The following is a 16,232-nucleotide window of genomic DNA, read 5'->3' as shown; positions in this document are numbered from 1 at the left end:
TAAGTGTTACATCTTACCTCTGAGGGCATATCCAGGGGTTGCCCACCCAGAATAACCCCCCCAGTGGCCATCCCAAAATTTAGAATTATTAACGGCTTTGTCAGAGGCGAGACTTAGTGAAACTTTAATCAGTGCTTCAGGCTGTGTTGTAGGCTGTTTGTAGTTCTTTTAGCGTGTCACATTTCCTTTGGTTAGAACTCGAAATAATGAATTCTGACATCTTTTTAGACCTTAAAGATGAAGCTAAGTGGACGTAAAACATATCTGATCACTTCTCTCTGTTACTTTTAAAAGTTAAAAAGTATTCACCCCCTTGGATGTTTTATCCATTTATTGATTTTAAAAATCAATCATAGTCAATACAATTTGCCTTTTTTGACGGAGGAAAGAAAAAACCTCATCAAAGTGTAAACAGATTTCTCCAAAGTAATATCAATTTAAAAAAATATGCAAGGTAAAATAAGTGATTTATTTATATTCACCCCCTTTAAAGTGAGTGACCTGATTCAACAGAGGTCCAGACAGTTGATGCTAGTAGCGTCAAAATTAGTGAAACAGGGATCACCTGAATGCACTGAATGTGTCTCAAGTTATTGTAATGTAAAAACACCTGTGTCTGGAAGGTCCAGTCTCTGGTTAATCAGTGTTCCTGGCTACCATTACACTATGAAGCCAAAACAACACTCCAAGAAACTCAGAGAAAACATTATTGAAAAGTATGGGGATAGATAATAAGAAAATCAGGGCACTGAACACCCCCCTGAGTTCAGTTAAATCCATCATCAGGAAATGAAAGGAATATGGCAGGTGTAAATCTGCCTAGATCAGGTCGTCCTCACAAACTGAGTGACCACGCAAGAAGGAGATTAGTGAGAGAGGCCACGAAGACACCTATTTAGTTTAATCTTCAGCAGCTGAGCTGTGAGGGTGGCAAAGGGAAGGTTAATGTTAAGGAAAGCCTGCATTATATCTTGACTAGAGTCACCAAAAGGCATGTTGGAGACTCCATGGTCAAGCAGAAGAAAGTTCTTTGGTCTGATGAGACCAAACTGGTGCTTTTTTGGCCATCAGACAAGATGTTATATTTGGCAGACACCAAACACTGCGCATCTCCACAAACTCACCATCCCCACTGTGAAGCATAGTGGTGGCAGCATCATGCTGTGGGGATGCTTCTTGGCCCTGGAAGGGTTGTAAGATAAATACAGCAAAATATAGAAAAATCCTGGAGGACAATCTTATTCAGTCTGCAAGAGGTTTATTTTCCAGCAAGACAATGACCTGAAGCATACAGCGAAAGCTACACAGAAATGGATTAAAGACAACAAGGTAGAGAGTCAAAGATCCGACCTCAATCCAATAGAAGATTTATGGCTGGACTTGACAAGGGCTATTCATGCCTGATCCCCGTGCAACCTGGTAGAGACTGAGCAGTTTTGCAAAGAAGAATGGAGTAAAATTGCAGTATCCAGTTGTGCAAGCCTGATTGAGACCTATCCACACAGACTCAGTGCAGTGATTGCAGCCAAAGGTGCATCTACTAAATACTGACTTGAAGGGGGGTGAATATTTATGCAGTCGCTTATATTACATTATATATTTTTATTTATGTAAAACAGCCAATGTGGAAAATACTTTTAAAAGCACTGTAGTTGTTAAATCAGACATTTTAGGTGAATCAAACATGGTAAAAATATTATTTATTCTTCTATCTAAGTACATATACCATGTTAAAGGACATATTAAACTGTTAACATGAGGAGACTTTGACTTACAATGTTACATATATTAGAGGTGATTACTCATGTTTCCTGTAGTAATGTGGTTTGTACCTTTTTTTTTAAAGAGATGCTTGAAAATATATTTATTTTTAGCAGTTGCTTTAAGAAAAAAAATGGACAAGGGCTTCATTTTGCTCCTTACAAATCAGCCTTGGAATGACTAAAATGGGCATAAACATAACCAACACAAGGTTCTGGTATCATTGTTTGTTTCTAAGAATACTGTGTAACAATAACCAGTGGTGCAGTGCAGAGTAAATGCAGGTATATGGAGTATACTCACGTCTTTTTTGTATCCATACCCACTTCAAAATAAAGAGTGTACTCAATAGAGAGTATGTAAATTAAGAGTATATCCACCTCTGCATCGACCACAACACCATGCACTGATAAGACGTATTTTTTTTCTTTTATTCTACCTTTATAGTCCCTTTGAGAATAAAAATGACTTTTGCAAGAGAAACCTGGTCAAGATTGCAGCATACTAGAATCACCAACATATTAAAGCCCAATATAAGAACACAACAGCAGCTTTTCCTGGAAACGACCTCATGTATTTATAACAAAACAGACATCAGTGTGTCTACTTTTAGCTCTTTTTTAAGTATCATAAAAACATTGTTAAAAGGGTTAAAGTCTGTTGAAATAAAACAGTGAGTCTTATTTAATGGCACACCAGCATGACTAATAGACCTTTAGCATCAGTGCTGATTAAAATAACTTACTGCATCAATCATCTGATCTTTTTATCCAGTATTCTGAGTGTGATGAAGGCTTTCTTACTGGGTTTATAACATGTCATTAAAAAGGTGTGTACCCAGTGCCCTGTAAAGCAGCTTTTATTTAATGATAACAGGGCTGTAAAGTCAGCTTCCTGTGTGTTGCTCAGCCTCGTAAAGACCAAAGGCGTCTGATAAGGAGACCGTGGAAGAATGTGTCATCTGAATATGTTAGAAAGCTGCCCAAACATCTAATTAAAACCAGCTTGGACTTTAAACACCCATAGTCAGAGACACCACAACTATTGCACATTAAAACATCACCTTTTAAGTGTAACTTTTAAACATTTAGGCCAGGAATAAGACCTGTACAGCTGCACCACACCCCAGGAGCGGTTTAGGTGTGTTCAAAGGCACCACTGAGTCTTTCAAGTGTCCCGTGCTGATGACTAAATCTGTCCTCCTTATCAGCTCTGACTCAGACCTCAGACCTTCCCAGGGACAATCAAGAATCACATTCCACCTGACAGCAGAGAGGAAGGGGACTTTCCTGTCCTCCACTCCCTTTTCACGGCTGCATGTCTGGTATTTCCTGAGAAATGCTGCTGCTGAAAAGTGTGTTAAATATGATCTCACTGACTCTGGTGGCACTGACAGACCTAGACACCTTGAAGAGAGGTTAAAATTTAAATGAAAGCAGGAGATGCAAAAGGGTATGTCAAAAAGCATGAATATTTATTCAAATAAATACACACTGATCACACACTGAAACAGTAAATAATTTAAACATCAGCTGTTCGCCAGTAACACAAACATCCTGGAAACAAATAAATTAACATCATGGTTTTAGGAGTCATTCCTCCTGGAGAGTAAACTTGAAATAGTTTTGACAATTCAAGGGTTCAGTCTTGTTTGTATGGATCTCTTTCTGTCTGTCTCTCGGGTTTTAGATCAGCTGTCTCTCTCTCTCCTCTCTGTGAGAGCTCAGTCCCGAACAATCCTTCATCTCTGGACCGGATGACCTCGTCTTCCTTTTGGTCCTCGTAATGTTTCTCTATGGTCCATATTGACACTAAAAGAAGATCAGAGCAGAAGGTGTCATTAGTTTAGGTCGTTGTCGAGTTTATGTTTCTCTTTGTGGTTCGTATATCATGTCAGTTATAGTCACGGTGCGTCGCTCACCATATTAGGAGTGGTAGAAGTGCCGGAGTCCTCGTGCGCTCAAGGCGCCCTCGCCATGCGCCTCTCCTGCTGTCCGGGAGACGCTCCCTCGTTGTCCTGCCGGGTTTTAAAGTCCTGGATGGCTTTTCTGTTCTGGTAATCGATCAGTGCCATAGTGATCACTGCATTCCAGCAGTTCTCCTCCCCGGAGCACCGGAAATCGATCTCCTTATTGTCTGTGGTCACGATGGTGAAATAGACGAACTTGCCGGTGCGCTCCACGCAGTCCACCTTCTTGATGGACTGCAGCTTCAGCTCCTTGCCTTTGGAGCGCTTCTGCGTGTCGGCGTAAATGTTGAGGCTGTCCGTGGTCAGGACGCACGTCTTCCTCTTCCAGAACTGGAGCAGGTTGTCGCTCCTCTTCTCCAGCTCTCCCTCCTTGAGGACCTGGCTGATCTCCTCCGCTGACATTTTCATTGTCCACGCGGGCAGGTTTGAGAAAGTCCCTGCTTTCCTCTCCGAGAAGGAAGTAGCGTCTATGTCAGAGCTTCTTATAATCCAGAATAATGTGAATGAAACTGAGTACAGGAGACTTTTATAGTCCGCTCTGCTCCGAGCCCAGCCCACTTGACGTCAGATGATCGGGGAATGTATCAACAGTTGCCGGTGGAGTAATTCAGACTTGTGTGGGCGGAAGTCTGCGCAAGCAGGAGGGGCAGAGGGCGGAGGAAGTCCTAACGTGGACCCTAATTACTCTTCAAACATGCTAATTACTAATCCACATCCTGCTCAGGGGGTTAGTCTAAATATTTGCCCACTCTGCAGACTAATATGTTTGATTATGTGGGCTGAGGGAGCCCAGCACGTGCGTAAAAGTCTGTCTGACCGGGTAAACCCTTCAATAACATTCATTCAGAGGAGCTCAGAATGCCAGGATACTGTTTACTATCCAGACTTTTTCCATTACAGCCTGGTCAATCAGTCCCTTCAGAACCCTGCCACCCTGCCCTCCTCCTTTTTAAAAGGTTACACTTTAGACCAAACCTGTTCCATGCCAGGGATATTTTACACAAACTCTACTATTCCTGTCTGAGGATTCAAGGACCAAAAAGCCCACAAGCAAAGTTTCCATTCAGTAAACAAAGCATTCTCAAAACAGTGGAGGCGACTCAGGAGAAAAAGTAATGGAGCGCTGGGGTCACAGAGTTCATCATGAGCTGAAATCAAACTGAGGGAAGCAGAAAAAAAAAAAAGGATTTTCATTCACTTTTGGTGAACTTTTAGTGAAGTTACTTAAACTACAGGCTGTGTATTCAAACACAGACGTCATCTCAGTGACATCAGCAACGGTTTTATGGAGCAGACTTTGAAACCCACTTGGAAACCCTCTAGACTTTGGTCTAGTAATGGGCAAAGTGGTGGAAGAGAGGCCAGCTACTATGTGCTCACTTGTCAGTCAACCCATGCACATTCCTTATTATAAATAAGTCTTATCTTCAGTAAAATCACAGATGACTTATAAAAAAATCACCTCCTGTACAGTGTGTTCAATCAACAGATTTTTTAAAATCAGGCTGTAAACATAACTACAAAAAGTCAAATTTGCAAAAGTTTCCTGGGTCTTCATTCTCTCTCTGTTTCAGTTCACACAACCACAGTCATGGAGAAGACTGCTGACTTGACTCTAGTCCAGAAGACAATTCCTGACACCCTCCACAAGGAGGGTAAGCCACAGAAGGTCGTGGCTGAAAGGTCAGGCTGTTCTCAGAGGCTGTATCAAAGCATATTTATGGAAAGTTGACTGGAAAGGAAAAGTGCAATAAGAAAAGGTGAACAAGCAGCAGGGATGAGCTCAGTCCTCAGTCCCAGGATTGTCAAACAAAGCAAATTCAAGAACTTAGGGGAACTTCACAAGGAGGCTGGAGTCATGGATCAAGAGCTACCACACAGACAGGTGGACTACGAGCCATTCCTGAACCACAGATTTTATAAGCATCTCACAGAAGGAAAAAAATAACTCGACTGTTGCTCAGTGGTCCAAAGTCCTGTTTTCAGATGAAAGTAAATTTGGGAAATCAGGACCCCAGAGTTTGAAGGACGAATGGTGAGGCACAAAAACAAGTCATGGAAGTCAAGTGTTTTCAGTTTCCACAGTCAGTGGTGGTTGGTGGTGCCACGTCATCTGCTGCTGTTGGCCCTCTGGTCTTTATCTAGTCCAGAGTCAGCACTGTCAGCTGTCTACCAGGAGACTTCCTTGATTTCCTTTTCCAGCAGGATTTGGCACCTGCTCACAGTGAAGCCAGAACTACCAGAAACTAGTTTGCTGAACATGGTGTTACTGTGTTTGATTGGCCAGTCTGACCTGAGCCCCATAGAGAATCTCTAAGGAAACATCAAGAGGAAGATGAGAGACACCAGACTCAACAATTCAGACGAGCTGAGGGCTGCTATCAGAGCAACCTGGGCTTCATAACAATCCAGCAGTGCCATGGACTGATTGCTATAATTCATGTAAACAGAGCTCTGACCAAGTACTGAGTGCATAAATGAGCAGAATTATCAAGAAGGTCAACATTTCTGTATTATGCATCCAACTATTTTGTGATATTCAAATATTCTGCGATTGTGGATTTTTTCTTTCTTCATGGCATAATAAGAACATTTTTTCTTTATATTGCAATGTAATGTCAGTATGCCAGGACATTCACCAAATGTTGACCATGTTTAGAAAGAGCTTAATTTTATGTGCAGAGTACTAGGACTATAATCACATTGATTGAAGACTTAGAGTCTAAATTTAAAGAAGAGTAAAGTTGAATCCCCTTAAAGTGTTCAAAACATTCATATTGCCGTCAAGGTTTGAACAGAAAATTGATCTGATTCCCCTAAATCCTTTTTCTATTCCAACATATCCAATAAAACCTGAGTTAAGAAATGAAAAAAGAAAGATCAGCTCTAATAACTTGCCAGTTTTTTCAAACATCAGGTGTCATGACAGAAAATGAAACCTTTTTTCTGAATGAGTTAGATGCTCTTTGATATCTCTGAATAGGTGTGTCCTCCTTCATATCAGCTTTCATGCTGCTTCAGTGCCACAAGACCACCTCATTTAAAGGGAAAGTAAAAGCTGGCATCATTTTAACTGGAAGCTACAGATATCAGAACTAATCTTGTTTTGTGTGTTTTTTCTAGTGTTAACTGCATCAGCAGATTCATTTTCTTAGATTCTGTGGTATCCCCTAATATTTTCTTAATGAATCAGCAGGAAGGAGGCAGATGTCATCGACTGTACCCACCATCACCCACAGAAACTCGACTCTGACCCTCTTCAACTGGGTTCAACTGCAGCCGGTGTAGATCGTGGCAAATGTGCATCAAGCACCCACTCCAGCCTCTCCTGTGTGTCTCACTATCAGTCTGCTCTGACAGACCTTCTGGAAACTTCTCCCATCCATCAGGAAGTGAAAGGTCACACACAGTCACATAAGTTCACCAGAGTCCTCCAGTGACTGTTTAAAAAAACTGACCTTATGTTGATCACATGTCTTTGTGCTTCTCTGAGTTGGACAGGATCACCCAGAAGTCTGAACACTTCAACACTACTGTGACAAGGCCGTAAAGGAGTAGCTCCTTTTTAGGGGCTTTTCTGTTTCCTCTCTGCGCATGTTTATATGTACATATAGGGAATTTTATTTGGATGAGTATTGTTGTGGAGACATGCCCGGGCTGTGACTCAGCAGGTGGTGGCGCAAAATTTACTTTGGAGGAGTTTGCTTGCTAAAGGAGGGCAGAGTGTGTGTAAGACAGAGCTCATGCGAGTGTGTGAGCGAGTGTGAATATGAATTATCTCAGTCATCCAAACCTACTGTATATGTGAAAAAGTAATTGCCCCCTAAACCTAATAAATGGTTGTGCCATTCTTGTCAGCAACAATTGCAACCAAGCATTTGCAATAACTGGCAATGAGTCTTTTTTACACTGTGGAGAAATTTTGGCACATTCTTGGCAGAATTGTTTTAATTCAGCCACACTTGAAAGTCTATGAGCATGAGCAGCATGTTTAAGGTCATGCAACAGCATCTCATTTGGATTTAGGTCAGGACTTTGACAGGACTACTCCAAAACCTTCACTTTTTAAAGCTATTAAAAGTTGGACTAACTGGTGTTTCAGATTGTTGTCCTGCTGCATAACCTAAGAGCGCCTGAGCTTGAGATTACAAGCTGATGGCCGGACGTTCCCCTTGAGGATTTTCTAGAGAGCAGAATTCATGGTTCTATTAATTACAACATGTCATCCAGGTGGTGAAGCCACTAAGCAGCCCCAGACCATCACACTACCACCACCACGTTTGATTGTTGTATGATGATGATTAAATGAAGTGCTGTGTTTGTTTGACTCTGTAATGGGGAGCACACCTTCCAAAAAGTTCAACTTTTCTCTCATCAGTCCACAGAATACTTTCCCAAAAGTCTTGAGTATCATCAGGATGTTTATTGGTAAATATGAGACTGGCCTTTGTGGGGGTTTTTGTCAGCAGTGGTTTTGACATTGGAACTCTCCCATGGATAAAAAGTTTTTACCCCGTCTCTTTCTTATTGTTGAATAATGAACACTGACCTTAACTGAGTCAAGTGAGGCCTGCAGGTCTTTAGTTGTTGTTCTCTGTTTTTTGTAACCTCCTGGAGGAGTTGTCAATACGCTCTTGGAGTAATTGTGGTTGACTGGCCACTCCTGAGAAGGTTCACCACTGTTCAGAGTTTTCCCCATTTGTGGATAATGGCTCACACCATGGAGTCCCAAAGGATTAGGAATTTTTTTGTAACCCTTTCTAGACTGATACATGTCAGTCACTTTGTTTATCATCTGTTCTTGAGTTTCTTTAGATCACAACATAATATGTTGCTTTCTGAGATCTGTTAGCCTACTTCACTTCGTCAGACGGGTTCTTTTTCAGTGATTTCTTGATTCAGCAGGTCTGGCAGTACAGCACAGTAGTTTATTTTCTAGGTGAGGGTTTAAAACAGTTGAATCCAGGGTTATATTTTTGAGTTTTAAGGCAAAGAAGAAAAGAGGAAAAGACCAAACCAAGTCTAAAACAATGTTAACTTTGTCGAATAAAACTATTACTGAGAGTGTTGGCCTTTTCTCCATGAGAAAGTCTAGACTAAGACTAGCCAAAAGTAGATCTTTGATGACTATAGTGACTTAAAGTAGTTTAGTTTTCATCAAGATGACTAAAACTAGAATAAAATGTAAATTAGCTTCCATCTGACATTCATAATCCATGATATTTCTCCACTGTGGGCATCTCTGTCAGTGCATCTGTAGCTATTCTGCCTCTCAGCCGTAGAAAGCAGGGACCCCAGGTTTGGCAGGGTGCATATATCATACTTCCATGATTTGGTTCCAGATTCAGGAAAGAGAAAAAATGCTTGGACTTAAAAGTAAGTCTAAAATGTGAGAACTTTTTATGGACTAAAACTTGACTAAAATGTTTTGAGTTTTCATCAATTAAAACTATAAAGAGTAGAAATGATTAAAATGTGGCTAAAACTAAAAGGCATTTAATGTAAAGACTAAAACTGAGACTAAAATTAAAAATATCTGTCAAAATTAACACTGGTCTAAAGATAACAACTATGTTTCTTATTAAGTCAGTACACCTAAATATGTGACTTTGACTCCCATAATAAAACCTTTCCAAAGTGATATTGGCAAATATGCAGTATCTGAGTCGTGTTTCTCCAGCAGGCTCAGCTATCTCTAACGGGAGTCACACTGTTCATGTGACGGATCTCAGGAGATGTATTGTGACAGCCTTGGGCTCAAATCAGCACCCTGCGGTTTTCACTGTATCCACACAGACAAAACAAACCCCAGAGACGCACGGGGAGGGAGAGAGAGGAAGTAAATATCTGCTCAACCAGGAAGGTTTTGGTTACAAACAGAACAGATGAGATCCGAGAACAAGGTTAAAAAACTTCATGTGGGTTGTTTTGTTCGTCTTGGTTATGTGAGTGTGCTGGAGTTTGCAGCCAAGGGCACGTGGGTGTGACTAACAGCAGGTGGATGGACCAGAACTGAGCTTGGTCGTCGTGTTGGGGCATGAAGCTGCTGAATGTTTATCGTGAGTCACAGTGCACAAAACTTAAAATACAGAGGAGGTTTGTTCTGGGAATTTTCATGGATTTGATTTGTTTTGGTTGGACAGAAGTCATTATGTGTTTAAGATTAAAAATCATTCATAAAAAGAATTATAAAAATATCAGGGGTTACATAACAGAGCTCTGAAATGACATTAATTAGCATGGGAGTCATCCAGAACAAGCCACAGTGAATTCAAACTGGGTGTATTTAAAGGATATAATGAGTGTTAATAGGACAGTTGAACTAACCTGTAAAAATTTCCCAGTAAAAGATGCATAACGTTACTTCACGGGAAATCATACGCCCAGCCATGACCGGCTGCAACCAGCTGATCCCAATTATTGCCTCACAGCTCACACAGCCAATCACAGCTCTTTCTCTAAACACAGCAGCTCATTTACAACGCCCTTCTCACTAATACCTGTTTGCATTAATGTGGATGCACCTCACTGCTGCTTCACCTCCACCCCAGCCTCATCCTTTATAGCATAAAGCTTGTTGCACACTTATATTCAGATTCATGCTACTATGGATTAATTGCTTTTGAACTCATTTTATTGTAATCAAAATGCATTGTCATAAATGCAAATTTACAATTATGCTTGACTACCCAGGGAGCATCTTTTAAGCAGGGGCATCTCCACCATTTTGGGGGTTTTGGGCAGGTGATTTTAAAGAGAAGAGAAATGAAAATGAAGTCAGAAAAGTTGAGTTAAAACACTCTACAGAGCTGACAAGGAAAAGGGTTGGCTGATGTTCATCATGTGGATAATCAACACTTTTGATCTGTTATTAAACTAAAACAAAATTAAAGAAGGTTTAATCCTTAAAATAGTCCAGTAAAGATTTACCATCTCTGATGAAAGAAGGATCTGTTCAGAGCAACTGCCATAAAGAGCCATTAAAGGTGTGGACGTAAAACTGTCACACCTAGCACTTACACTAACTGAACACAGAGGTCAATGACCTGATCAAACCGGAATATTCTGGACTCAAAGGTTTGTCATTACTGCACAGTGCTCAGGTGTAAAACATGACTACTATACATTACAGCACTGGCTCTCACCTGGTGGGTTGGAACCCAAAAGTGGGTCAGAGAGCTGTTTCAGTTTACCATGAAAAGATTAGCAAAGATCTATGATGTAAAATTGGACAGCCCTTTATTTTATTTTACCACATTTTGCTGTGATAGGAATATTTGGCTGTTTTCTAAAGATATCGACTAACTCATCTTGTATCTAGGGTAAAAAAAAGGTCATTTCATTTTTCCACATCTCTTGAGAACAATAGAAATTCAGATGAAGTTAAAGGAAATTAAGTAGAACAAAATGTATTCATGCACATCCGTTAGGGGCTGCTGTAGTTTTGTGCTTTTAAAACATGATTATTTTGTCCTGTCTCTTTGTTATGTTTTGTTCCATTCAACATTCAATCTACAGCATTATTCATTTAAAAATGCAGCTACTAAAAAAACTTTCAGAAACAGAGGTCACAGGTCAGACTAGACCAGAAGGAACCAATGCTGTAAAAAGGTTTTGGATAACCATTTTTGTTGTTTACATGGTGTTGTTTACATATAAATGAAAATTGTGTATTGTCTGTGAACATTGTGATAATGTTCACAGTTGTTTATGCACATTGAAGCCTCTGTCAGACAGTGAACTAAACATAGTTGGTGTAACAATGGGGAGCAGTATGGATGAGCTGCGTGTGACGGCCCGCTGACAAGTACAGCAGAGCCCGCAGGTAACAGCTGCATACTGTGACACGTTTATGACTTTGGCCTGTCACTCACTCTCCCTCTCTCTCTCTCTCTCTCACAAACATCCTCTCCTGCTTGCTCTTCGGTGACATGCCCTTGTGATGAGCCTCCGCAGCTATTTGAGGCATTGTTCTGATAAGCCCTGTGTGTGTCTCTGTGGCTGCGCTGGCATTCAGCAGCGTGGGAAAAAGAACAAATGGCTGATGAGGGCAGCGGCAGAGCACAGTCAAAGACAAAAACACAAAGCTGCAGGAGGAACCACTGCTCAACAATGAAAAAAGACGTAGCCACTGACATACACTGTGTATTGTGTCATAAGAGAACTTGACTGTCACTTTGAGGTGGCACTGTTAAAGATGGCAAAAAGTCAAATCTACACCTAATATTTAAAAGCCAGCATGATGTTTGCTACTGCAAGAGACCTACGTAGTTATTGAAATGACTGTTCTTGGCTAACAAGAGTTGCAATACATGAAAACACTGGTCAGTCAGTTTTATGTATAAAGCACCACGTCATCACAGCAGCAGATATGTTACAGTGCTGTAAATCAAGTTTTTTTTCACACACTACAAAATTTAGATCATCAAACAAATTTTATTATTAGACAAAGATAACCAGAGTTAATACAAAATACAGTTTTAAATGATGATTTCATTTATTAAGGGAAAAGCCATGCAAACCTACCCAGGCTTATGTGGGAAAGAGTTTAATTTCCCTAGCCACCACCAAGGCCTGATTACTTCCTGATCTGTTCAGTCAAGAAATCACTGAAATAGAACCTGTCTGACAAAGTGAAGTAGGCTAACAAATCTCAAAAAGCAGCACATCGTGCCACAATCCAGAGAAACTCAAGAACTGATGAGAAACAACATCATTGACATTTAATAGTCTGCAAAGCCACTTCTAATGCTTTGGGACTCCAGTGAACCATGATGAGAGCCATTATCCACAAGTGGAGAAAACCTGGAACAGTAGTAAACCTTCCCAGGAGTGGCCGGCATATCAAAATTACTTTAAGAGTGTATTGAGGACTCATCCAGCAGGGCATAAAAGAACCCAGTACAACATCCAATCCAAAGACCTGCAGGCCTCACTTGACTCAGTTAAGGTCAGTGTTCATGATTCAACCATAAGAAAGAGGCTAGGCAAAAATGGCATCCATGGGAGCGTTTCAAGGTCAAAACCACTGCTGACCAAAAAGAACACAAAGGCCTGTCTCACATTTTCCAAAAAAGTGTCTTGATGATCCCGATGACTTTTAGGATCCCATTACAAGCCAAACCCCAGAGCAGCTTTGGCAAAGAGTTGTTCAGCATGAGCCTGGTCTGCTAGACAGTCCTGCCCATTTAAGGGAAGGTTTATGTCGCCTCTGTAACAGGGCTAAATACTGCTATTGCCGTGCTCAACACTGGTCTTTATTATAATAGGGTATAGTCGTCATTATCATATTAATGACTTAGGCTGGTCTATTATAGGCCACAACAGAGATTACAGTCTAGATCTGCCCTCTTTGTAAAGTGTCTTGAGATAACTTTGGTTATGAATTGGCACTATACAATGATTGGTTGATTGATTACATCAGGCAAAAAACAAAAACCTAACTGAGGTGGTGTGGCATGACCTTATACAGATCTTTGATCTTATACAGGTCAAAACCCTCCAGTTCAGCTGTATTAAAACAATTTTGCAAAGAAGAGTTGTCGAAAAATTCCCTGCAGCAATGAGAAAGACTCATTGCCAGTCATCACAAATGCTTCTTGCAGTTGTTGCCACCAAGGGTGGCACAACCAGTTATTAAGCTTGGGGGGGGGGGATTACTTTTTCCGGCAGGTAATCCAAATGCCAAACCCAGACTGCCAAACAGGGGAGCATGATTTGTCACTCCACAGAATACATCTCCACAGTCAGTATGCTTTACACCACTCTATCTGACTATCTGAGTCATTGACCCTGCTCTATGATATTACGTGTTCTTCTGCTTCATGACTGAATTGCTGTTGTTCCTAAACACTTCTACTTTTTAATATACATTACTTGCAGATGGCAGTGGAATATCCAGAAGGGATTAAATTTCACAGTCTTATTGCAAAGGAGGCGCATCACAGTACCTTGAAGTCACTGCGCTCTTCAGAGCGACCCATTTTTATCACCAATGTTTGCAACTGAAGACTGCATGACTAGGCGTTGATTTTACTCAACAGCTGTGGCCAAATACTTTTTCCACAAAGTGTGTGTTGAGTAGAATAGTAGAAAGTTTTTATGCTTTAATCCCCAGCTGTTGATGCTGCATTTTTTAATTATGTGACAGTGACTACATCATTGTAGTGGCCAGAGAAATACCCTAAATTGTTCTGTAAACTTTGCCACTCTATTGTCCACTATATACAGCTCAGTGCATACTAGGTAATATGGAGTAGGGAGTTCATGTTTGGACACAACCCTGGATTCCTTGTGTCTTCTTTCTTGTCATTGGACTTAATTCTGTTATTTGAATGTGTTTAATTTGTTTGCCTTGAATTTATACAGAGTTTAACCTGTAGCCTAGCTTAGCATGTTCTGTAAAAAGGGTATGTATAATAAGGCTAAGCTTTGGCCTATTTTATGTGTGTATTTTATGTGTTATTGAATCAACTTTATATATTTTCAGGTGGAGATGAATAGTTAATGCCTATTGAAATAAACTACAATTAAAAAACACAAGACATTAGAACAATAAATGTACATTTCTTTCTAAAATGTACTGCAAAAAGAGGATTTAAGAGCTCATGTGAATGCTATTGTGATGAAGTCGAGTTCTTGAGTGGATACATTCCTTTGTTGGCTTCATTACTCGGCTAAATATTCCCAGAATGCTGTTCATGCAGTGAAAACAATCTCATAAATGCCACTGCATATTAAAACCTGCTAATGGCTGTGTCCTGCCATCATTAACACATACCTCCACACAGAGGTGTGTGAACCATACAGAGTGAGATAACATACTTCCTTCATACTCTGCATGCAGAGACTCAGTGATGAGATGTGATCCAGCATGTCGCTCTCAGTCCAGCAGATCCTCATTCTTACCAATTTGGCTCTGCAGACTCAGGCAGGTATGCAGGCGCGCAATCCTTCTGCCTGCCAGGAATGTAACGTTCACCTTACTGTCTGCATAGCTTCAAAAAGGCTTATGTCATAAACTGAGAGTCTTTACAGAGAACCAAAACTAATCTATCAGGGAATGGGGTCATGGACTGGACTTTAAGACTGATGGTTTAAAATCCTCTCAGCATGTGCTGCTCTGCTCAGAGACTAAAAGTTTGTTGTAGTTTATCCCGTATGATGTGTAAATGCTGGTTTATTGAATAAAGCCAAGAAAGGAGGGAGAGATGATGACTGAGTCAATAAACTCAGAATGAATCAGCAGGAAGGATTAAACAAGTCAGAACTGACTTGGTCATTTATCACAATCCAGCCAGATTCATTTTATAAATACCTTAAACTTCCTCTTTAAAAAGATGTGCTGGAATACTGAAGAGGCATACAAGGAAAAAAAATACAGAGAATGCTTTGAATAAAGGTTTGAAATACTACATGACTGAAAGAGATGTCAACAAATACAAAAAATGATTAAAGCTGTCCAGATAAATCAAGGTAATCGTGATTTATCACAGTCCAAATATAGAGCACAAATTGTCTTTGATTGTGACTAATCTCATGCTTTATTTTCCCTTGAAACACACTTTGGTTAAGCCCCTGCAGCATTTCCCATCATCCACAGTGAAGTTAAATAAGACCAAAACTGCTTCTTAAGGTCTTATTTCGTCTAAAAACTCACAGACAGCTCAGTGGACAAGTCAAAAATCATCTGAACCTTGTGTTATCAAGCATTTCTCATTTTTCCATCCCATTATTTCCTTAATCATCCAAAGCAAGTTCCTTTTTCTGTGATAAAGTTCATGTTAAAATCTTAGATCTTCCTATAAAAAGTAAGCCTGTATCCAATCAGGAAGTCAATTATCTCTAGTTTAGTTTAAGAAAATAGTGACATCTTAAAAAGTACCAAAAGGTTGTGATTAATCATGATTAACTACAGAAATTAAGAGATCAACCCTGATTAAAAATATGTATCGTTTGACAGCTCTACTAAAAACACAAAATACACTTTAAAGTGAATTTAAAAATACTAAATGTGGTTGAAAACAAAATAAAAATAAAATATATTAAACATCAAAACTAAAAAAGAATAACAAAAATGATAAAGATAAAAATAGAAGTAATTCAAATAAAGATGGTATCATACTAAACAAAATTTAAACAAACACTGTAAATATTGTATAAAAAAAATAAGATATCAAAATAAAAAAGAAAATTTTAAATAATAAGCACGATGAGAAAAGTGACTAAAAATCCACAAGGTTTAACTAAAAGTCTTTAATTAATGATACTGATTAATGATATTGATACATGATAACATGATATAGTTAATAAATATCAAAACAAATAAAAATCTCAAAAATATTTTCTAAAGAACCAAACAAAACTTGAGCACTGAGAATAAAATTAATAGAATCCTACAGACATTTAGATGAAAGTCTAACAACGTTTAAAAAGTTATGGAAAAAAAGAATTGAAAAAAGGTAAAAATACCCCATATTACTGAAACAAGACTCTTTAGATA

The 16,232-nt window shown here is 39.6% G+C and overlaps 1 protein-coding gene across 1 annotated transcript; it reads right to left on the bottom strand.

Annotated features, from left to right (window-relative positions):
- Positions 1-3,218: 3,218 nt before the first annotated feature.
- Positions 3,219-4,218, bottom strand: phlda2 (pleckstrin homology-like domain, family A, member 2). Its single transcript, XM_041796002.1, has 2 exons — positions 3,683-4,218; positions 3,219-3,572 (listed from the first exon to the last, which is right to left on the bottom strand). Exon 1 carries the CDS (start codon positions 4,136-4,138, stop codon positions 3,722-3,724), a length of 417 nt encoding a protein of 138 aa, XP_041651936.1. The 5' UTR covers positions 4,139-4,218; the 3' UTR covers positions 3,219-3,572; positions 3,683-3,721.
- Positions 4,219-16,232: the final 12,014 nt, after the last annotated feature.

This window comes from Cheilinus undulatus, linkage group 9, assembly GCF_018320785.1.
Source record: "Cheilinus undulatus linkage group 9, ASM1832078v1, whole genome shotgun sequence".
NCBI classification, from domain to species: domain Eukaryota; kingdom Metazoa; phylum Chordata; class Actinopteri; order Labriformes; family Labridae; genus Cheilinus; species Cheilinus undulatus.
Note: the sequence above shows the minus strand (reverse complement) of the source record. Positions and strands in the feature narration are given on the sequence as shown.

Coding starts and splice junctions, on each gene's coding strand:
- phlda2 (XM_041796002.1), bottom strand. CDS start 4,138: ATGAAAATGTCAGCGGAGGAGATCAGCCAGGTCCTCAAGGAGGGAGAG.